The 22,040-nt window shown below is 37.9% G+C and overlaps 2 protein-coding genes across 3 annotated transcripts in view; one reads left to right on the top strand and one right to left on the bottom strand.

Annotated features, from left to right (window-relative positions):
- LOC139133528 (microcephalin-like) overlaps window positions 1-16,467 on the bottom strand; it is a 31,381-nt gene extending 14,914 nt beyond the window's left edge. For both annotated transcript variants that reach the window (XM_070700181.1, XM_070700182.1), the window contains exons 1-8: window positions 16,288-16,467; window positions 14,467-14,595; window positions 13,939-14,024; window positions 13,096-13,214; window positions 12,334-12,424; window positions 12,010-12,130; window positions 11,357-11,391; window positions 10,739-10,841 (exon numbers count right to left, since the gene is read on the bottom strand). In XM_070700181.1, the coding sequence (XP_070556282.1) occupies window positions 10,739-10,841; window positions 11,357-11,391; window positions 12,010-12,130; window positions 12,334-12,424; window positions 13,096-13,214; window positions 13,939-14,024; window positions 14,467-14,572 (661 nt within the window). In that variant the 5' untranslated portion in view covers window positions 14,573-14,595; window positions 16,288-16,467. The remainder of the gene's footprint in view (window positions 1-10,738; window positions 10,842-11,356; window positions 11,392-12,009; window positions 12,131-12,333; window positions 12,425-13,095; window positions 13,215-13,938; window positions 14,025-14,466; window positions 14,596-16,287) is intronic.
- LOC139133529 (toll-like receptor 13) lies at window positions 1,130-10,752 on the top strand. The gene is made up of 2 exons (XM_070700184.1): window positions 1,130-1,323; window positions 6,460-10,752. Exon 2 carries the CDS (start codon window positions 6,525-6,527, stop codon window positions 9,216-9,218), a length of 2,694 nt encoding a protein of 897 aa, XP_070556285.1. The 5' UTR covers window positions 1,130-1,323; window positions 6,460-6,524; the 3' UTR covers window positions 9,219-10,752.
- Window positions 16,468-22,040: the final 5,573 nt, after the last annotated feature.

Genomic DNA, 22,040 nt, shown 5'->3' with positions numbered 1-22,040 from the left:
CAGGGGCCATACACTCAAAGTCACTTAGAAATCAAGGACGTTCGAGGACTTTTTGTGGCCACTATACAATTTTTCAGTTATCATTTTTACAATTTGTCATTTTTATTTATATATAATTTTACATCTTATTCCTACAATATCATGCTGTTCATTTTGTAAGTTTTGAAAATTGCTAGGGGCTTATAAATTTTCCTTGTTTCACTTTCATTTTCACAGACTTTTCAAGGACTTTTGGGGAGGCTTTAAAATTCAAGGACTTTCAACGGCTCTCCAGGAGTGTATGGGCCATTCTCACCTTATTAAGTGAAACCTTCTGTGAAGTCTGTGATAGAACACAAATTTGGAACAACATGTCAATATATCAATTTATTTCTGAATGAGTATTACGGCACTTTCCTGAACAACAAATAGCAATGATGGACCAGACTTTCTTCTGGAAAACCTTTATGTCTTACATTTATATATAATACTGTGAACACAAAAATCATTTCTGTTTCCGTCAGGGCTGTCATCAACACTTTAGACAACTTTTCAACAGACCTGCAACCCAGCAGGAAATGACGGCATAAATTATGCTCATGTAGAGCAGGGTTAAGAAGTTAAGTATGTTGAACAAGCCTTGAAATGAATATGTACTTTTGTGTTGCCTGGTAAGATATCATTTGATAAAACATGCTTGGGAGTGAAATTTAAGTAATGTTTTCAAAATTTTGGAAAATTTAGAAAATTGTTATGCATAAAAATATCATACTGTAAAAAATATTGCCTAGATAAGTGAGTGAAATTTGCCTACACTTTTTCAAAATTTGCAAATATTTTCGATCATAAAATGTTTCAATATAAAGACGTGAAATTTGCCTGCACATTTTCAAAACTTGCAAGATATTTTTGCGCAGAACACTCATGTCGAACAAGTCGTCTACACAGTGGCAAGTGAGTGAATGCTGCCTCCAGGTTTTTTCAGTTTGAAAATTTTTTGAAGTAGAAGGCCAAGTTCAGTGTGAAGTCATGAGTTACCCCTAGCTTCATACTAGCTCACTTTCATTATTTCTATGGCAAAAAATGGCATTTTGATGATTCATTCTTAAATTTCATTGCCAGGGATCATTTACGAAAATATTTTTTCCAGTACCTGGCATGTGTTTTGATATCACTGGATTTCCCCTTTTCATGGAGGCGTGGTTGTTGATTGGCTGGTTTCTAAGCCAGTGTTTACCACATGACTATGTTGCCGACACACTATCAGACCAAAGTAGGACGTTAGTCGTAGCACTGCAGTAGCTGAGGTCGGACAAGGAGAAGAAAGCAACTTTGGAACTTCAGGTAGGTGTGTAGGGGATCAGCAAATATAAATTTTAATACCTAGCTACCTGTCATGGACATCTTTGGAAAAATCACATTTCTCCACTAGTTCAGGTTCACATTAAATTTCTGGCACCACCATGAGTGTGCATGATGACTCGAAAACATTGAAATTTTCTGGGCAGGTTTTTAAAACAGTGAATATCACAAACATTTGCAGCTTTTTATACCCCACATGACAAGCTAATGATTCCACACCAGATTTATTTTATTTCTGATACCTAAGTAAAAACATATCTGCAGAATTTGACTAAGAGCATTTACTTTTATTCTGAAGTTTTCTTGCAGCTTTATACTTTAAGTCTCAGGCAATAGTATTGTTTTTCAGAAGTATAGCTTCTATTTTTCCTGTTGTCAACTTCTGAAACTAGCTTTGCAAGGCTGCAGTCAACTACAAAAAGTTCTGTATTGTCATGTATCTTGTGTTTAACCCTTTTAGTGCCGTAATTTTTCCCACCAATTTTTAGTGCAACATTTTACCAATTTTTATTAATTTTTCTGCAATGTTTTTGATAAGTTTGGACCAAATTGACATCACTTTTCATTTGCTACAAATTTTGATAAAATCTTCGGGAAAAAATGTGAAATTGATTGGGTTATATTTTATAAAGGCCATAAAAATTGACTTTAACACTCATAAGGTTAATCAGTGACCATGTTTTGTTGCATTCAGAATTTTTGGAAAATAATGCCAGTTAGAATTTTTTTCCATTTCACGATAGTGGCAGTAACTAGGCATTCCATGTAATAAAACCATCCAAGAATGTTACTGGTTTTTATAAAAAAGTTAAAAAAAATGCCCAAAAGATAAAGTTGACAAATGAATAATGCCTGCTGCATCTGTATTCTTGCCAAGACACATTTTGGAGGGAAAAAATTTAAACTTTTTTATAATAGGCCAAACATGAAAAAACAGCTTTATTCACTGCACGGCTGGGAATGAACCCAAGTTATTTTTGTTCATATCAGACTTCTTGAACTTTGTTGAAAGGCTTGTTTAAGCTCATGACATCTCAAAATCTACAAGAAATTAACGTTCAAAATATCTGGGGATCGCTTCTTCAATTTTTATGTTTTTTGACATTTCAAAAAAACTGCTCAGTATGCAGAATTTGATAAGCTTTTAACTGATGACATTTAACAAAACAGAACTTGTAGACGATGGTTTGATTGGCAAGTACATCAAAATATTGACAAAACTTTTCACTAATTTTAGTCCGACAATCATGAAATGTAAGTCCCTGGGATGAATAGTTACATATCAGGTAGAGAGAATGCCGTGTCAAAAGATGTTTTTATTCTAGAAATGGTTTCAGGAGATTTTTAACGTTGATTTCCTTGTAACTTCAGCGAATTAACACTGCCCTCACAACTATTATAAATTTAAGGGGCCAGTATAAACTGCAACTTTTAACGATTTTTTTTCACTATTTTTGTTTTGTATATCCATTGCAAGTTTTATGTTCTACTCCCAAAGCATGTTCAAACATAAATTATTTAGCTTGTCAACTCACCCTATATATGCAACTAAAATGCATTGTTGTTGTTTACATGTGAATTATAGTCCAGACCAGAATTCACTTGTCAACAACGACAACGTAGTCTACACATGTATAAGCTGAGGTGACGAGCTGAATACTGTGTATCTCAACATGCTGTGGGGAGTAGAACAAGAAACTGGCCCTGCAAGATTGAGTCACAAGGATTTTGATTATTGTTTAGGAAATACACTTATAATCTGGTAATAATATACAGACCATGAAATATGGCAAAAATTCAAAAAAACCCACTGACCCTTTCTTTAAAGCTTGAGAGAGTCACTTTTGAAATAAAAAAGTACCGGTAGGTCAGGTATGTACCACCTTGTTCCAACATGATTGAACCATAAACAATATGTAGAGGCATGTAAAAGTGTCAAACACAAACTGGAATTTACAGATAGGATTGTTCCTATTTATAGTATCTAAATTTATGCCAGACAAAATTTTTTATGCCAACAATAAATTGCATGTGTCATACATAAAGGGATCACATCGATATAATATTTTGTATTTTTGTCTTTTTGTGTAAGAGGAATCTATACTTTTTTACATTGGGGATCCTATCTCTCATGTAAATGAAAAGGGTGAAATATTCTATGTACCTTCTAATATAGGGCTCAGCCCTTGGTGTCGCGCCAGGCGTTGAGATTAAACATGTTATTTGTATCGATTCATGATTAGTAATCATAAAGGATAAAATAGAATTAATTGTTACTTTCTATATACGTTTGTACAAGTATTACCGTTTACCCTCTGATGACAGTTCACGTACACTATGTCAAACCCTGTAGGTATAGATTTTCTGTTATGTGTAAAAAAGTTTTACATAAATTTGCAATTTTTTATCATGATTACTATCTATTGTGTGTAACAAGGGACATATTGTACCATCATTAACTTTGCAATAGTAACTGTACCGCCCAACTTCCGATATTGTAAGCTGAACCCAGCGTTACTTCTAAAAACGGATAAATTTTGCACATAATTATTGACACAGAGGGTACCTTTCTAAGATTCCATCCTAGCATTCTTTGCGAATATTCTCGTTCATATGCATGACAGTTTTCTCTCGTGATAAGAAATTTTGTATCAGCGACAGGGTGGATAATAATAATTACTCGCTTATAAAAAAGATATATTTTATTAATGGCATGTTATAAAATAATAGAGAGCACGTTTCGAATTTGTTTATTTACGAGCACTCAAAAAACCATGGCGGCGCCCACGAAAGAAGGGTACACTTCCGGTTACTCGCATAGTATATTATGAATACGCGCATGCGTAGTCAGTAAGCCGCTGGCGCGACTATTACCTATCATAGGGATTTGCATGTAGTGATAAGTATTTCGGTCCTTGCCCATTAATAAAGGCTAGGTTGAAAAGCCAAATACTGGTTGGTTTATTTTCCCTTATGGATGGTTCACATTACAGTATCAGACAATGACAAATTTCTGAGGCTTCACTTTCAGAGAAATTATACATTAGCTCCCTCCTGGCCATGCAATGAGCAAATTTACACGTAGACAGGAAGTTACAGACTTCTATTTCCTGGGCTCATAAACTAACTGTGACATTTAATTGACTTAATGATACGTACCTGGAAGTCAATGATGAGAAAATAATGCACAGGAATTCTGAGCTGGGATTTCACTTTTTATCTGGACAATGGCGCTATAGAAAGAGTCAGTAGTTGTGACTTTTGACCGTTTTAATCATGACTATTTTTGTCTTGTATGCCATGCACAGTAAGTGAGGCTACCCACAATCCTCCATGATCTGTACACACGGAGATCACTCACTGAACTGAAGCAAATTTCGTCTGTACACAGAACAATTCAGTCCATATTTCAAAATTCTGGCAACATAGTTCTGATAATCATAATTTTATGATTTCTCACTGTGAATAATGAGAAGATCAACCCCTTTTCCGCGGAGGAGATAGCAATTATTGTAATTTTGTTGACATAGATTTTTGACAGCCATACACAATATTTTCAAGGAAACTAAGGGAATAAGTCGCATCTGTGTTGGCAAAAGAAAGGGTATTGATTTTTTTTAATGCTCGTAACAAAGGAAATTTGCATGTCTGACAGGGGTATGATGAGACCATCTTAGTTGCTGATAACTTTATCTTGACAAGTGTACAATTTTTAGCACCTCCAAACATCGACTTCTCATTCAATTTACTCTTGAATTTTAAACATAATCAATAATTTTGGAACATAGTTTTAACAAATAATCCTGAACTTAAATTGTAAGTTATAAATTGTTAAGAAACTGATAAAATTGAAAAAGCCTTTAGCAAAAAATGTCTGAGTGAACAAATCAAGGGGAATTATGGGTAGCCTCACTTACTGTACGGTATGCCAGTCGCAAAATCTTGTTCTACTCTGCAGAGCATCTAAAAATACTATTTAGTTTGTCAACACAACATTTATATGTGTAAAATGCACAATATTATTTACATCTGAATTCTACGGTAGTCCGGACCAAAATTCAGTTGTCAACAATAGCAATACAGTTTACACATATGTACAGGCTGAGATGACAAGGTGAATACTGTTTATCTCAACATGCTATGGGAAATAAAATAAACTGAAGTTGATATGTATGGCTCTTTGATAAATTTGGTTAACTATTTCCTATCAAAATTTGGAAATGCTTTCTCATAAATAAAGAGGGTACACAGCCTCTGTGAATTCATTCCCTTTCCTTGCTGTATAGAAGTCATAATTTGCCCCTTGCAAAATGTTTGTACACCCTGGATGAGAGGTGAATCTCGAGCCCATTAACAAGTTTCCTGTGTATATCCTTTTTCCTGCCAAGTTCATATTTCACCATCGAGTCCAAGTTCATTCAAATACATCCTGCACAACAATTTTTTGACATGTGAAGGCCCCTGAAATCACAGATTCTGTAAACATGATTTTTATATCTGGGTGGAAATGTGTATGGTTTTGGCTTAATACTGCTTTCCACTGAGTTGGCTGATGGGGAAGTGATACTGTCTGGCAGGGAAAGGAATATATTTATCCAATTCTGTTTGGACTGGTGCAACCTCGACACACGAGACAATGTTACCTTAATGGTGACAATTTCAGTTGTTTAAGATTTAAATGTAACTTACTTATTGATGGAAAAAATCAATGGGCCAATGTCCCTTCCAAAAAGGCTACAGAGAATTCTATAGTTCTATAGCTTAAAGATACTCCATAGATATCTATAGACATTCTATAGAAGTTCTTTAGAGTTTTGGCACCATTTTCTGTAGAACTCTAGAGCAAAATAAAACTCTACAGAATAATATCGAACATTTTCATACAGGTCTCTTGACAAAGACATTCTGACATAAATAACCAGAATTCACTGATCTGATTTTGATGTCAACTATCCCAATGGTGTACTTACATAAATAAGATATCTGTTCATTTTTCAGTACAACAACTGAAAAATCCAGGAAGTTAAAGTTGTTTTTCAAAATATCAAGTTTATGTCCACAATCAGTTCTAAATGTGCAGGAAGTTTCATACTAGTCATTGTTGTTGTTTACTTTCAGGTTGTGCAAGTCCAAGTGGCGCTTTAAGAAGTTGACTCTTTTTCAACAAGTACAGTGCAGTAAGGATGAAGCTGTGTTTTAACTTTTGCCCATTGTTGGTTGTTTCTTTCCTCCTGAGAGTGACCCAAACGGGAGCAAATCAAACGATTTTCTGCAGAGAGGGATTCTACAATCCACTTGAAGCACAATGTGAGCTTCTTGGAGGCACGATACCAGTGATGGAAGAGACCCTGGTGAGACCAGACACCTTGGCCTTGACCCTCGGAAGTGTCTCTGGAACATCAGTTGGGTACATTTCAGATTCACCGTTCCAAACTCTGGTGAACTTGAAGACGCTTGTCATGGTCAGTTTGAACGAATTTCCATGGGAAAGAACAGAGCCGCCAGAACCTTCTTCCATGCAGATTATCACAAAAGGCTGGTTCAGGGGACTTAAACACCTGCAGTATCTTAATCTATCCATGAACTTCATCCAAGGGATACAAGATGGAGCATTTGAAGGAATGGGAGCACTACGGAAACTGTGTCTGCAATGGAATGACTTAGCAACCATAGAGAGAGAAACATTCATTGGACTAGAAAATCTGCAGATGTTGAATCTAAGGGTGAATGGCATATCTGTAATAAGAGAGGGCGCACTTGACAATCTGAAAGAACTCAGAGAATTGAACTTGGCTGGAAACTTTCTGCGACAAGTTGGTAGAGATGTCTTCATGAACTTGAAATGTTTAACAATCTTGAATCTTTCTCACAATCAGTTGAAGAGTATCCCCGCTGTATCCTGTACAAGCGGCCTTCAATCTTTAATTTTGTCTGGAAATTGGATTGGAACAGCAGAGATACCAAAGACCATGTCCTCGTGTTCAACTCTGAAAATTCTGGACCTCTCCTCCAATAGGATAAACTATCTGGTCAAGGGTGATTTTCATTGGCTGAACAGAAGTTCTGCAGGTGTGCGTTTGAAGGGGAACCACCTGTATGGAATATCTGCAAATAGTTTCACTCCTGGTCAAAGGTTATCATTCATATCGTTTGAACTTTCTGTTAGGACATCTTCATCACTGCAGGAAAATCTGAAGGCTTTTGAAGATGTCAAGGTGAAGGAAATAGACCTGTCGATTATTTCCAACAACCAACTTGAGTTTGACAATGGCACATTTCAAGCGTTACAAAATTCTGATGTATCTGCCTTCACCATGGCGGATTGCAGCTCGGCTCACCACTTTGGTGATTTTGTGTTCAGTTCCATGGCGACACTCACAGAACTAGTCTTCCATGTTGAGAATTGTGTGGCGTCATTTTCTGCAAGCACACTAGCAGGACTCTACAACTTGGAAAATTTGAATTTTCTAGATTTGACCTACTTCCTGAGTGATGGAATCTTGGAAACTGTTTCAAAGTATCCTTTGAAGAAGTTATCATTTCACTTGAGGTACCCGGTAGGGGCATTAGAAGAGATGTCCCGGTTAGAGAAACTAAACCTGTCATATGCTTTCATGTCGTATCCGAGTTCCCTTTCTTATGGATACCTGCGTGGTCTGAAGGCCGTGAGAGAATTGATACTGTCGCATAATTTTATAGGAAGCATCGACAATGACACATTTTGCGATCTGGTCAGTGTAGAGTACCTTGATTTCAGTTACAATCCACTTGAATTGAAAGGACTGACAGTTCAGACAGAAAATTGTACAAATTTTGACAAGCTGACAGTTGTGAACTTGAACAACACTGCAGTACAATTGGAAAATTCTGACCAAAGTTTGCACAGCTTTCTGGTATCCCTGCCTTCATTGAAAGAGCTTCACCTTTCTCATATCCTACAGGGCTCGTCAGCGTCAAACTACTATGACTGCACAGTCCGAACTTTGACCTCTGGGCTGACAATCTTTCGAAACTTGATGGCGCTGGAGTATCTGGGTCTGTCAGAAAATTGCCTTGTATCAATGCATGAAAGGTCATTTCAAGACTTGCCAAATTTAAAACACTTAGATCTTGGAAAGAACTACCTCAAGACTCTTTCTGGGAGCCTGTGGGTAGGGCTCGAGAGGTTGGAAATCTTAGATCTGTCAAACAACCACATTCAGGTCATCAACCGGACAACCTTTCAAGGTCTTTCCCGACTGAAGAAGCTGGATCTGTCGGGAAACCCTTTGAAATGCAACTGTGATATGCAGTGGTTCAGGAAATGGATTGATATGAAAACTGTAATGCTGACATCTTTTCCAAATAACTACACATGTGAACTGCTAACAGACCACACCAACATTAACCTGATTGACTTTAACCCAGACATGCTAGACTGCAATCGAGAAGTTTTTCAAATTGTCACTCTTTCCGTGTGTGTCTCGGTGTTTATTTGTTCCAGTATTCTAAGCATGTGCCTGTACAAGAAATACAAGTGGGCAATCAAGTATAAACTGTTCCTGTGGAAAATTAACTTTTGTAGCTGGTTCTATTTTAGAAGCGAGAGATATAACTACGAGAAACTACAGAACTTTGAGTTTGATGCATTTATATCGTACACCTACGATGACTTCCCGTGGGTACGTAACCAACTGATGAGGACGCTGGAAGAGAACGAGCTGGATGGGAAATTTAAACTTTGCGTCAAAGATCGCGATTTCCTCGTAGGTGAGGACATTCCAGTGAACGCAATAAATGCTGTGACCAATAGCAACAAGTCGGTCTTTGTGCTGAGCGAGAACTTTGTCGGGATGACTGGTGCATGTTTGAACTCAAGGTGGCGCTGCAGCAATTGATCGACCACCACAGGGACGTGATAGTCCTGGTGTCGCTGGGCGACATCCCAGACAACAAAATGCCACTGCTGCTGCGAATGCTGCGAGCAGAGAAAAAGACGCTGACGTGGACTGATGACGAGAGAGGGCAGATAATCTTTTGGGACGACGTGAGGAACAAACTCCGTAAATCGAGTGCTTTTGATCACAGATTTGAAGTTTAGAGCGGGCAAATTTATGTTGAGTTTCCTAAGGATTGATTCATCATCAACAGGAAAAAAATGATCAAAAATAAATTGTACACACCATAAACATTTGCTGAATGGCTGCCATGAACACTAAGCTTTTCATATTTCCTTCCTTGTATAACAAATGTTATTAATATTCTACATATATTGACTATGCAATATTGAATTTGTATTGATATTTTACTTTCAGTATCAGTATAAAGTTTATTTCAAACAAGTGTTTGAGACTTAGAAAGGCTGACGAAAAGGAACCCATCTAGGTATTTCCTTTTCATGAATACAATGTATTAACCTTTTGATGATATTGGATGACCTCACAGGAAATGATGTCACTTTGAATATTACACAATATTACACACAAGGTCATGAAATATCTACCTGGGCAATTATGCTTGTATAAAGTAGCAATGAAACTGATATATACTCAGCAGGGATGAACCCATATGGACTGCAAATGTTATGCAAAGTTGACAATCAACTTTACAACAACCATAAAAAGACCAAACCACAGTCATTTTCTGGGAACTGTGACCAAACTGAATTTTTTTCTCAAAATGAAGACACATGCACATTGTCATACAATCTCACAATTTTAGTAATGGTAAACAAAAAATAACTTTTTCTTTAATGTAAATGTACACTGAGACACATTGTATCTCACAAGTTTAGCTTTGATAGACATACAACCGTAGAAATATCTCCTTGATTTCCACAAGAAAATGTAGACAATAGGAATATTTTTGATCAGATGAAAATGTTCTTTAAAGGTGTCGAAACAAATTTCAGTCCTTTGCTGTTTACATAAGATATTTTCACTTTTCTGAAGTAGGCCACTTTTTATTTTTTTGCAAACTAAATTAAAATATTGGAGCAAAAAATCACAAATATCCAATTCTATATTTGTATTTGTCAGAATCATATCGTCCCCTCTCTATATGAAGCCATGTTTGTCTAATGATACTGTTGGTAAGGAACAGTGGTTATGGATCTCTTTGCAGTACTTAGTATGAAGGTTGTTTAGATCACTGTGTGGATAATTGGCAAACATAAATATGTGCATTTCCGAGGCAACTACCCATAATAAGATTTTCAGGTACTAACAAATAAATATGTGCATGGATATGTACATACATTGTATGGTACATGAAATGTGTAGTATGCAAGTAGCGTTCTTTAATACACACCAGTCAACCTGTCAACAGCATACACATGCCCTGTAGAATGAGTTTAGCCATCTTACCCCCCCTCCCCCACCCATGACAAATGACAAAGAATACATGTACAGATACTCACTTGTTTGGTTTTCTCTGAACTGATTTAATTTCTCTTTCATGCTGGGAGGGGTTTTCGGTATGATGATACGAGTTGGTGTGAACACCTGACCAGACACTATAATCTATGAATCAAACATAAAAAACAATATCACAAAGTGTACATGCAATAAATTTCTGATAACTTAAGTAACAGGATAGCCGTTGTCCCTCTTCCTCCCACTCTTTCCCCATCTCTTTCCTCTCTTCCTTCCTCCCCATTCTCTTCTCTTTCCCCATCTATTTTCATCTCTTTATCCCTGTACCCCAGCTCCCTCCCTCCCTACGCCTCTCCCTTCCCTGTCCTCATCTGTTTTTCCACTCCCTCATTCCCACCCTCCTTCCCTTTCCCCTTAGCTATTCTTCTGTCTCTCTTACTTATCTCTCCTACATTTGGACCAAGCCTAAACATGCACATCACTTTCAGTGAGCATACAATTTAACAAGAGAGAAATAAAAGAACTGGTGATCAAAAATGTTGACTGCATTTTGCTACCTTTCAAACCGATTCCAAACTATACATGTACACACTTTTACATTGAACAAATAAATAAACAAATGAATTATCTATAAATAACTAACTGTGTATCTAAACACTTACTGGACTGTATGTCTCAGGGTTGAATGTTGGTGTACCTGAAAGCAGAATTGATGAACAAATTTAATTCATTTTATATCAAGGCATGAATAACAAGAATTAAACACCACTAATTTTTAGACAGGAAAAGACTGTGAAGGTCAATGTAAGCATTTTCAAAAGTAAACCAGTAATCTGAGATAAGCAATGGTAATTGTTACTCATTTAACCCTTTCACCACCATGGTTTAGCCCAAACCATTGTTATCGATGGTGATTGTGGACCTGTCTACAGGGAATTGGGGGTGAACAGGTTATACAAGGCTTTCTGAGAAACAATGGATGTTTTTATTTGCTTTCTCTTTACAAGAAACTCAGTTATATCTGTCATTGAAAAATAATCTACTGCTAAGGATGCATGAATTCTTAATGGTAGATGATGTTTATCAGACAAATGTAACTGGAAGCTCAAATCCCAGAGCTGAATGTAAGTGCATTACATTATTGCACATGAAACATTTCAACTTCATGGAAATAGATTTTAGCGAAAAAACAACTTTTTACTGACCAGGCAAGATGGCAAACAACAGGTCTGGCATGAAAAGGGTAAAAAGAGACTAAATAAATCTGCACACAAACAAAAATACCTTGGTATTGGATATATGCCAAATTTCTCACCTGGGCTTCCAGCTATTTCTGCATTGAAAGCTGCCAACTTCTTTTTCCACAGTCTGTCGTGTCTGGCCTCCATTTTCTTCAGGTCTTCTTCTATTGTCTGAGGCTGCATTGATTTCATCCGCTTTGATCAAAGAAGAGAGAAAATCACCAAATGTTTATTCTAATAGTAAATGTACAGAAAAAAGTATGTCTTACAGTCAGTTTAAATTAATTTTGAGCAGAAAGATAAGAAAAGGGTTAAATGAAATGTAACTTGCAGCACCTCAATATATTGTAAATTCTCATGAGATAATTCCATAATGATTGAAATTTGAAATGACTTACTCGTTTCTTCACGCCAAATATCTCAGACACTTCCTGGTCAACAGTCACCGGATACAAATCTTCAGCAACATGTTCCTTCTTTTGTCTGCAACTTTGGGGAAGATACAGGAAATACCAAGGAGGTAATTGAAATAATCTTTCAACACATAGTTCATATTGTATTGTATTGCAATATACTAGTATAGCATCTGTTTTTTATTATAAACACTATGCCTTGTACGTCAAATTTAAATGCAAACAGAAATGAGAAAGCTCTCTTCGACTGAATAACCACAGAATTAAATTTCTTTGTACAAATAAACCTACAAACTTGCAAAGACAAAGATTATGATTGTTAGAAGCTCTGAAGCCAGATATGTTACGATTTGTAGCCATATTTGGAAAATAAATGACACAGTGATTTGTCGTTTTGAATCTTATACACATTTCTGTGATAGCCGGCAGTAAACACTCTGAAGACATTCAATTTAATAATGTACAATGAATTAGCAGCTTTACATAAAATACAAAAAGTAATATCAAAGACATTTAGTCGAATTTCTGCTCTTTTTGACAAAGTGTGCCAAACAGGGGCAGGGTTCTTCCAAGGATATATTCATAACTTGCATAATCTTTGCACAAATATGGGTGTACATTAATACATGACATGGTCACATGTGATATTTCTAGCCTGTCTTGTTGACTTGAGGTGAAATGAAATTCACCTATGACATCATAACCCAGGATTTTCTGACATTGTAACCGACAATTTTCCCCACGTACCTTTCTATCCACAAGACGGACACTAAGTGAACACCTTTCTTCATGGCTTTCGTCCTGGTACAAGCCTTGCCATTTCTCCATACAACATGTGTTACTTCATCGGTAAACTTCGGAACAACCTTTGTCAGTTTGAAAGATAAATACGTGTACGTGACACAGTACACTGCCTAAAGGTCCAATAGCTGTATCTTTTTTATTTTTGTGACATTACTTCCAAACGAAAACAAGTTTGTGGGAATGTACTCATTGAGGGGTGTTTATGCAAGTGGAATAAACTGTCCAGAGGGACTGCTTGTGCAATTTTGAGCAAGATAAATAATAAACATTTGCCCAAACATAAAATGGCACCCTCATGTAAATAAAGCAAAAAACACTGTACGTCGTACATATAGTCATTGGAATCTTCACAGAAACAACAGAGTAGTCAAATATAATGCATAGTGCTGAATGTTTTCCACTGGGACATCATATGCTTAATTGTTTTCTTTGTAATATTACCAGTTTTTGAAAATGGCGGGTAATCAAAATAACAGTTAAAATTTAAATTTACTTGTCCAATTTTTCAGTGGTAAAAGACTATATCCTTTAAATCTGTAGAATCTAAAGAAAACCAGAGAAAATAGAAAGTCTTTTTCAGGTCAACAAATTTCAAGAGTTACAGCTACAGGGGCTTTAATGCTGTGCAGATGTGATGATGTTAAGCCAAAACAATACCTTAATGACACTACGGTATATCATTGAGAAACCCTACTGAAGGTAAACTGAACTGAAATCACATGAAACGGTATGTCATATGTACGGTAGGTTTCTGACTTCGCTAGGCTATGTTTACCTGACACATACCTTTGCTCCTAGCAGTTCCAGTTGCTTGGCAACTGCTTTGCTGCGGTTCTCGGCTTTAGAACGAACTTCAACGTATGCAACGACATCTGTAACGAATCAACAGCGATGCTTGGCAGTGTTAAACTTTTTTGTAATGATTGTACGATGATTTCCAATTCCATTTTATATTTTCATCACGAAAACCTTCATAAAACAGAATGGTTGTCAAATTGGAACACAATTTTATTAAGAAAACACTTTGAAGCCATCAGATATTCAACTCGGTTGTCTAAAATATGAAAGAAGCATTTCCAAAGTGAATTTTGAACATAGTGGTTCCGTGCACACGATGTGTGTATAATAGTGTATACCAGACACTGCATTGGCAAGGTCAAGTAACTGCAAGGCAAAGTTCTATCCACTGATATGTTTTTCAAGGTAGGACAATAAACCAGACCTCTTTCATCAGACCAGTATTTTGTTATACCCTGGCGTCTTTGCCAGTTTTCAGACGGATTTAAATTTTGTTCCTCCCTGCACTGGCCTTACCTCTCAGGATCAGCTGGTTGTCTGTATTTTCTTCTTCAATGAATCCTTCATTGACAGCTACGCTTGGTGATCCAGAATAAAGGAATGGAACACTTGGTGAAGCCATCAGGGATCTAAACTGATGATGACCTGCAGATATTAACAGTTTATGAGTATAAGACAAAATCTACTTTCTGCAAATGCATGCATAGACTTTGGTCAAAGACTTGATTTGAAAGTCGGGACTGTGGAACCCTTTTCACCTTTTCTGAATGGTATGATCCAGTACAATCATTTTACAGTAGTGTAGTTTGAACTCTTCACTGGTAGAAGGGAAACCCTTTGGACTGGCTGTCAGAGGAATATGCATCCACTTTGGGAAATCATTCATTTGACACAAAACCTAAATTTTTCAGGATGGCTTGGAAATCTTATGCCAACTAAAGTAAAGTAGAACAATGTGTCAGTTTTGCACAACCATTAATATCAAAACCTAATATTACAATTGATGACTGTTACTTTATTCATCTAACTCTTGTTTTTTTTCATTCTAAAGCTTGAAATTTTCTGAAATCCTAATCGATCTCTGTATTCATGGATTTTTATTGCATTGCATTTTCATTGAGAGAGCAAGAGACAGGGACAACCTCATCGACCCTCATCCTGCCAAGTTCATGTGTCACCATCAGATCATGTCGATCAAAACCAGTGAAGCATAATATGTTCCATGTGTTGCCTTTTAACAAATCCTTGAAGATTTGAAGGCCCCTGAAAACTTAGATACTGCAAACATGATTTTTACAGACTGAACCTGCTGTAACATACCATGCCAACTACGTGAAAATACGTCAGGAGTTGACGCAATACTGCTCTTATTAAAGGGACTAAATCGGCCATTTTTTCATGAATTTTGTTTGACCGAGGCACCATTTATGTTGCTTGACATGTTGAAAGATACTGAATGAATGGGTGACCATGCATATATTTGACCCCAGTTTTAGACACGATACATGAAACCAATGTAAGAAAGAATAAATGGTCATGAACATTAATTCTTTCTCGCGATGGTTTCATTTAATTTGTCTAAAACCAGGGTCGAATATATGCATGGTCACTCATTCATTATTTTTCAACATGTCAAGCAATATAAATAGTGTCTCGCATCAAACAAAGTTCATGAAAAATGGGCGACTTTGTCCCTTTAACTTGGCACATAGGGAAGTGATAGATCTGGCAGGATACAGGGTATCCATGGACTTTGTAAAGACGGGCTCAGGAAGTCACTGGCCCTATTCTCTTGTTTCGGTAGGACGTTATGAGTCGGTTTCAATTTACACCATCCCTACATAGAATTGTGCTTGGACAAAATTTTCTGATGTATTCTTTCAGACAGAGCAAATCTTCATCATCTTAACTTCAAATTTGCACTCTGGGCAGGGAAGACTTTTATGTACGTGCATTCTTGGGAGATTCTGTGCATTCCCTCCACTACAGGGACTTTGACTGCGGCTTGGCAGTGCAATTTTTTTAATGCATCTGCATTGATCCAATCAAAAATCACTCTACAGTGACTGTGATCATGGACGTCCATGCTGTGACCAATGAGACGACCTGGCCAAACCAAAGGGCTATGTACAACATGTGGCCCTGCCTGACCTCTGCTTTTGATTGTATGAAACTTAATGCCAGCAATCGGTCGTCGTATTCGCTGGGACTGGTTCATGTTTTGTTGGCGAAGGACCTTGCTCAAGTCCAAGACGCTAAGTTGCTGAACTGCTGAACGGGGCAAGGCAAGCAAGTTGGTTCACGCTAAAAATCACATGAAAATTAAGAAAATGTTACCTTCAATGACGTGTATTGCCTTGAACTGACCACAGAGAAGTCTTATTCTATGGTATAATCAACACCCCATTGCGAAAAACGGCTAAAGAGATTGAATGGCTAGACGCTTAGCTTGTCACGACCACTGGCGTACAGCTTCCCTGGGATGGCTTCCTTTCATCTTTCAAATAATGGCGGTGACTGTTTGACCTCTGATCACATGATTGTTTAGAAACACCATCCTATGATGGCGCTGTTTAACTTACGTACCGTTGGGCCATTACACATACACCATATGCTCCGCTTGGTCACTACACGCTGCAAATTTTCACATGTGTGAACACAGAGTTCGATACTCCCACGGTGTGAAAGTGTATTTTACTGACCTGATGGGGACAAAGATAAACAACTGTACTTCTTTTAAATTTCAATATGGTTGGTATTTTTAGCACAAGTAGCCTGTAACGTAACCTCAATTTTGCTCACCATATCATTTAACCTGAACGTGACCGCCCTGCATTTTCGGTATGTCAAATCTTTCTAAGATGAACTTTGAGAAAAGATTTTCAACTTTATTTCAAATTCCAAGTGTTGTCGAGAAGGGGCAAAATGTCAAAGTCATAATAAACAAAAAACCTTTATCTATAAAATCATGCAAACAAACACTATTTAAAGATATTGTATTAAAAAGAGATTTAGAAATTAAGCTTGTAAACATCTTTCTGTAATCTCTCCTTGTACATAAAAAAAAAACGAAACCAAACAAACCAAACTCAACCCCATGCTGCCTATTGTACTGCAACTTTTATTTTACTTCAAGGCTGTTGAATCTGCAATATTGATCTTGGGAGATTAAACCAACGAGTCTACCCCATCGATTGCTAGTAACATACAGAACAGAAATAAAAATAAATGCATCTTGAAGTCATGGAACTTTAACACATTTGGCACGAAGCAACAAGATAATGGGCCCATCGTACGAAAATAACATAAACAGTTGACAAGTTCACCTTCGTGGCGGCTGACACACCTGTACCAGGTTGCCACGTCCTTGAATCTCCACAGCAACACGGTTACTCGACGATTCATGTTCATCGCCCCCCTCCCCCGCTCCTGACAACCACTGTAAAAAACCCCAACCAGACATCCAAGAAATCACATAAGCCAATCTGATTTTAATCAGATTGCATATAAGCCTAAATAGACGACTTTTGTATTTAAACTGATCGTTTGCGATACCGTGCACTCTGACATTTTAGCCTCCCCCGTAAGACTTCCCCAGTACGCACGTGAAAAATACAAGACGAGAAATTCGTATTGCTGTACATGCTGAGATTTCGAAGATTTTTTTCCATTTCCCACCATTGCTTACCAGCCTACCAAGCATCCCAGCTTGTTATTCATCCTGGAGTTTTGTTTCGCGCTTGCTGTTTATTTGTTTGTTTGCCCGTTCCTCCCCGTCTCTAGTGATCTATCTTTGGGACACTCCCCCCCCCCCCCAACATTCATATGCATCCTTCGTTATACGTTTTTGAGGGTGCACCTACCTGCGCATAGCAAACTCGGTTGGAGATATCCTTGAAAGTTTGCCTCAGGAATTTTTTCCAGCAGGTATTTTGAAAATGACGCAATGAGCTGTATAAATAGCATTGAAATAAATTGGAATGTAGGGATGGCAATGAGTGTAAGCTTATTATGGCGTACAATAGTTTATCTTGACGCAAATATGACGAGGACAGCAACAGGCTCAAGCATATGATTTCAGGGTCATTTGGAATCACTTACAAGGTCACCGAGAGAGGGCTTCCTGTGTAATTCCAGTGCAGCCGTCCCCGCGACCGCAAAGGAAGTTCTAGAAAGTTTACGGACTCGAAATCGTTTAATTGAGAGGGGAGCTGATTGTGAAGAAAACGCTCACACTGCGTATTACGTGTATAAAGTCCACGACTTGTCAATTATCTTGTGAAGCTTTACATTGCATGCGCATGCGACCAACAACATTGTCATCACGTCTGAGACCGCGGTGGTGACCACGGGTCCGAGGAGTTGCCGAGAGAAAGTACCTCTCTATGTATAATACACGGCAACTCCACGGATCTGTGGTGGTGATCACGCCATATAGTGTGTGTACGGAGGTAACTGTGTTAATCCCAGAGGGGGGAGGGTACTGTTAATACCTCCGTGGACGGGTCAGGTCTCTCTGCGTTAACGTTTAGCATGTTAAGTACTTTCCATTGGCATCACACCTGTTTTATTGATCTGCGTGAATTTCATGTGTTTTTTGAATGGGCGTGTGCATGTGCAAGCCCTGGGTCCGTTCCCTGTTCATTTCTATGCCGTTCTGTGCGTGCATGTCTCTAATTCAGTACCTCACACACGCACTCATTCCATACAAAGCTGAGGGCGGCTCGCAAAACATGCTTTTTTTAACTGTACATCATGCATAATGACTATTCTCCAGAAGAAACCAATGCGAGGGTGCTGCCCAAAGGGTGTCAAAGTTGAGGGAAACTGGTAGGAAAGACGCCAGAAAGTGAAAAAATATTACATTAGATCTATTTATAAAGTACCTCTCGTTCTTTCAACTCAATCTTCGTGATACAAGTAGCAGCCTTTTCGACCCAATATGACATGAACAAGGTGATATAGCGTCTTTAAAACCACTGCAACATGAATTTCTATTTTTAAAATTAAAAAATAATCGCAAGCTGTCTATTTTTAATTAATTACTGTGCGACATCATTAGCATATGCAAATACAGCTTTTATGCGATATCGATTTTTCTTAATTGGATAGGAGTTTCGCATCACGTTCGCAGTGACAAATATGCTTTTAATATATCAGAGATCGATAAGAGTACAGAGATAGCAGGGCGAGAGATTCCGCGTGCGACCTTAAGTTGTAATTAGCGATGACCTCGCCGGCTGGACTCCTTTGTCATGTGACATAACTGGGCAAACGCTGTTGCGTAAAACGATCAATTGGCGATCCTCGTGGGACATTTACCGCTATTTGCTCTTCGATAGGGCTTTGTTGTTTTTCTGTATCCGGCAAGGTCATCCACGAACACCGTCCGCAATCCCCCCAGAGCTGACCGCCACGGTACGTGAAAGGAGGAACGGGTAATTAGGCCTTCCTTAGCGGGGATTTTGTCCGGTACATCCGATAAGCCGCAGATAATTAAGCACGCTTCACTGGAAACGTTGGCCAGTGATATCAACAGCGACAGATGCTGTTTTCTTGTGGGGTTATCGACGTAATCCGCTGTGATATTGTAATTAGAGTTTCATGAGATGAAGCTGGTTGCGGACATATGCCCCGATAGATTAGCTTCAATTCACAATCCTTGGTGCTCCCATAAGTGGATGTGTTAAGTGCTCTTTGGCACTTTGTCAATCTTTTGTTCCCCATTGAAATTTTGAACTGAATAAATTTCCTGTTAGATAAATCTACCAATATTAATACTCATACCCCTGTGCATGCCTTTGTGGATCGATATGACAATAACTGCATGGGCAATCAAATGCTTGCCTGTGTTGTGATTTCAGTAACACTTATTTTTCACGACTACAGCTAAATGTTGAATGGAATGAAAATTGACCGTATTTAACCTACTGGTCAGTTTCTTCAGCCTGGGGGGGCGGTGGATTCATGGGGGGGGTCACCCTGTTTTTGACTTTGGTGATAGGGGGGGTCACCATGTTTTTGAAATGCCCAATAGGGGGGGTCAGTGTGTTTTTGAATTTTGACACGGGCTCATCATTGCCTAAAATGCTAGTGTCAGCCACAAATTTCATCATTCAGTTGTATTTTTCGGCGCGCCCTTCGGGCGCGTAACTTTAATAATCAGTCATATTTTTCAGCATGCCCAACTTTAACATATCAAGCATACATACATCAGAGATATCTGTATGTTCAATATTTTTCAGCATGCTCTTCAAGCTCATTACTTTAATATATCATACATTTTTCAGCATGCCCTTCAGGTGCATGACTTTAATATACAAGGCATATATATCAGAGATATCAGGATGTTTTATATTTTTCGGCGCGCCCTTCGGGCGCCATACTTTATTAAAACAGAGATATCTTGATGTGTGCTAAGTGAAAGTGTACCATTATGAAATCTGCATTTCATATGAAAAGGATGACAAATTCCTGATACTTTTCTGTTCTCTCTATGAGAATTCAGTATGAGAAAGCAACATGCACAAATATTTCACAATATATATTTGATACAGTGACTTATTTTAGAGATAGAAAAATGACAAGATATCTTTCCTTCTCATTGATGCAATTATTTTCCTTTGTGTCACAGGTTTCCTGTAGAAAGATGCTTTTTTAGAACAAAATAACAGTTAAAAAGGCAGTTTTTGTAATTATTAGCTGTGCTTTTATGGTTTCAATGTTACAAGAAAAGGTCCTCTCAGACACTGTACACATCAGAATTGGCTAAAAAGCTCTCTATGGCTCCTCAAGAGATTTAATTATATGGTTGGCATTAGTCTTAACACCCATCAAAGTTTTTGATTCACTGCTTTTTCCTCTTTGATATTAATGATTGACATCCATTTCTGTACAACAGTTCAGGACATCTGGTTAAGCATAGAAAGTGTGAAATACATTCACAGCTCATTCAAAATACAGCTCATTCAAAATGTACTGTATTCAAACTTTAAGATTGACACTTTGAAATTCCTATCTTACAACTGACATGTCAACAATTTCATTAAAACATAGAATGACTATTTAAAATATAAATATATGTAAAATGTAAAATATAATATATATATATATATATATATATATATATATATATATATATATATATATATATATATATATATATATATATATAATTTATGTCCACCTTTTGTTTTACCTATGTCGCGTGCCGGGGGGGGGGGGTCACCCTGTTTTCGAAATTTGGAATAGGGGGGGTCACCCTGTTTTCAAAATTTGGAATAGGGGGGGTCAGCCACTTTTTGACGTCGGCAAAAAATAATCCACCGGCCCCCCCCCCCCAGGCCGAAGAAACTGACCAGTCCCTAATCTAATGATAGTTTTAAAAATAACGCCGAATAGATGTATTATGTAGGCCTATGTACCTTCACAATTGATTGCTTTTTTTTAAGGGTAAGTTTATTCTCCCAAAGTCCATTGCTGATGATGGCTGTGATATTAGCGGCAGTTGATGCACGCTGTGCTGTTAAATGATGGTAGTGCCAGCGACATAGAGTCGACAAGCCTCGTGGTAGGGTACATATGGCACCGTCCATGTGAGGAACAGGGGACGGATCGTTACAGTTTGTGAGGGGGGGGGAGTCACAAATAAAAAAAAAACATCTGCGGAATGCGGGTGGTTAAAACTAATTTATTCACGTCACTAGAAAGTAAAAAAAAACTAATCCTGGAAAAAGTATTTACACTCTGCCTCCCCACACCCCCTGGAAAACTGTCAAACCTTGAAAGGCTAAATATTACACGTCTTCATTTTACCAACCCTCCTCCAACATATTGTTGTGCAGCTCAAATACGCGATGCCCGTCGTCCCATATCCCGACACCCGGACGTCTGCGCTGCATGTCTATCTCCCCCTCCCGACCCAGGATATTTTTACTTTTAACACGTTGATATGTCAGCCAGCAAACCACAAGCACCGTCAAACGTGTTATGATGGAATGATAATGTTTATAGCCGCGATGGGAGACGTCGCGCCATCTCTAGCCCTCTGTATATCTCTGAGACCGCCTGGTGTCTCTCTGTGCATATCA

This window comes from Ptychodera flava, chromosome 5 (genome assembly GCF_041260155.1).
Source record: "Ptychodera flava strain L36383 chromosome 5, AS_Pfla_20210202, whole genome shotgun sequence".
Taxonomy (NCBI): Eukaryota; Metazoa; Hemichordata; class Enteropneusta; family Ptychoderidae; genus Ptychodera; species Ptychodera flava.
This window is presented reverse-complemented; position numbering and strand designations above follow the sequence as displayed.

Bases quoted from the DNA above. Each gene is read 5' to 3' on its own strand.
- LOC139133529 (XM_070700184.1), top strand. From the start codon at position 6,525: ATGAAGCTGTGTTTTAACTTTTGCCCATTGTTGGTTGTTTCTTTCCTC.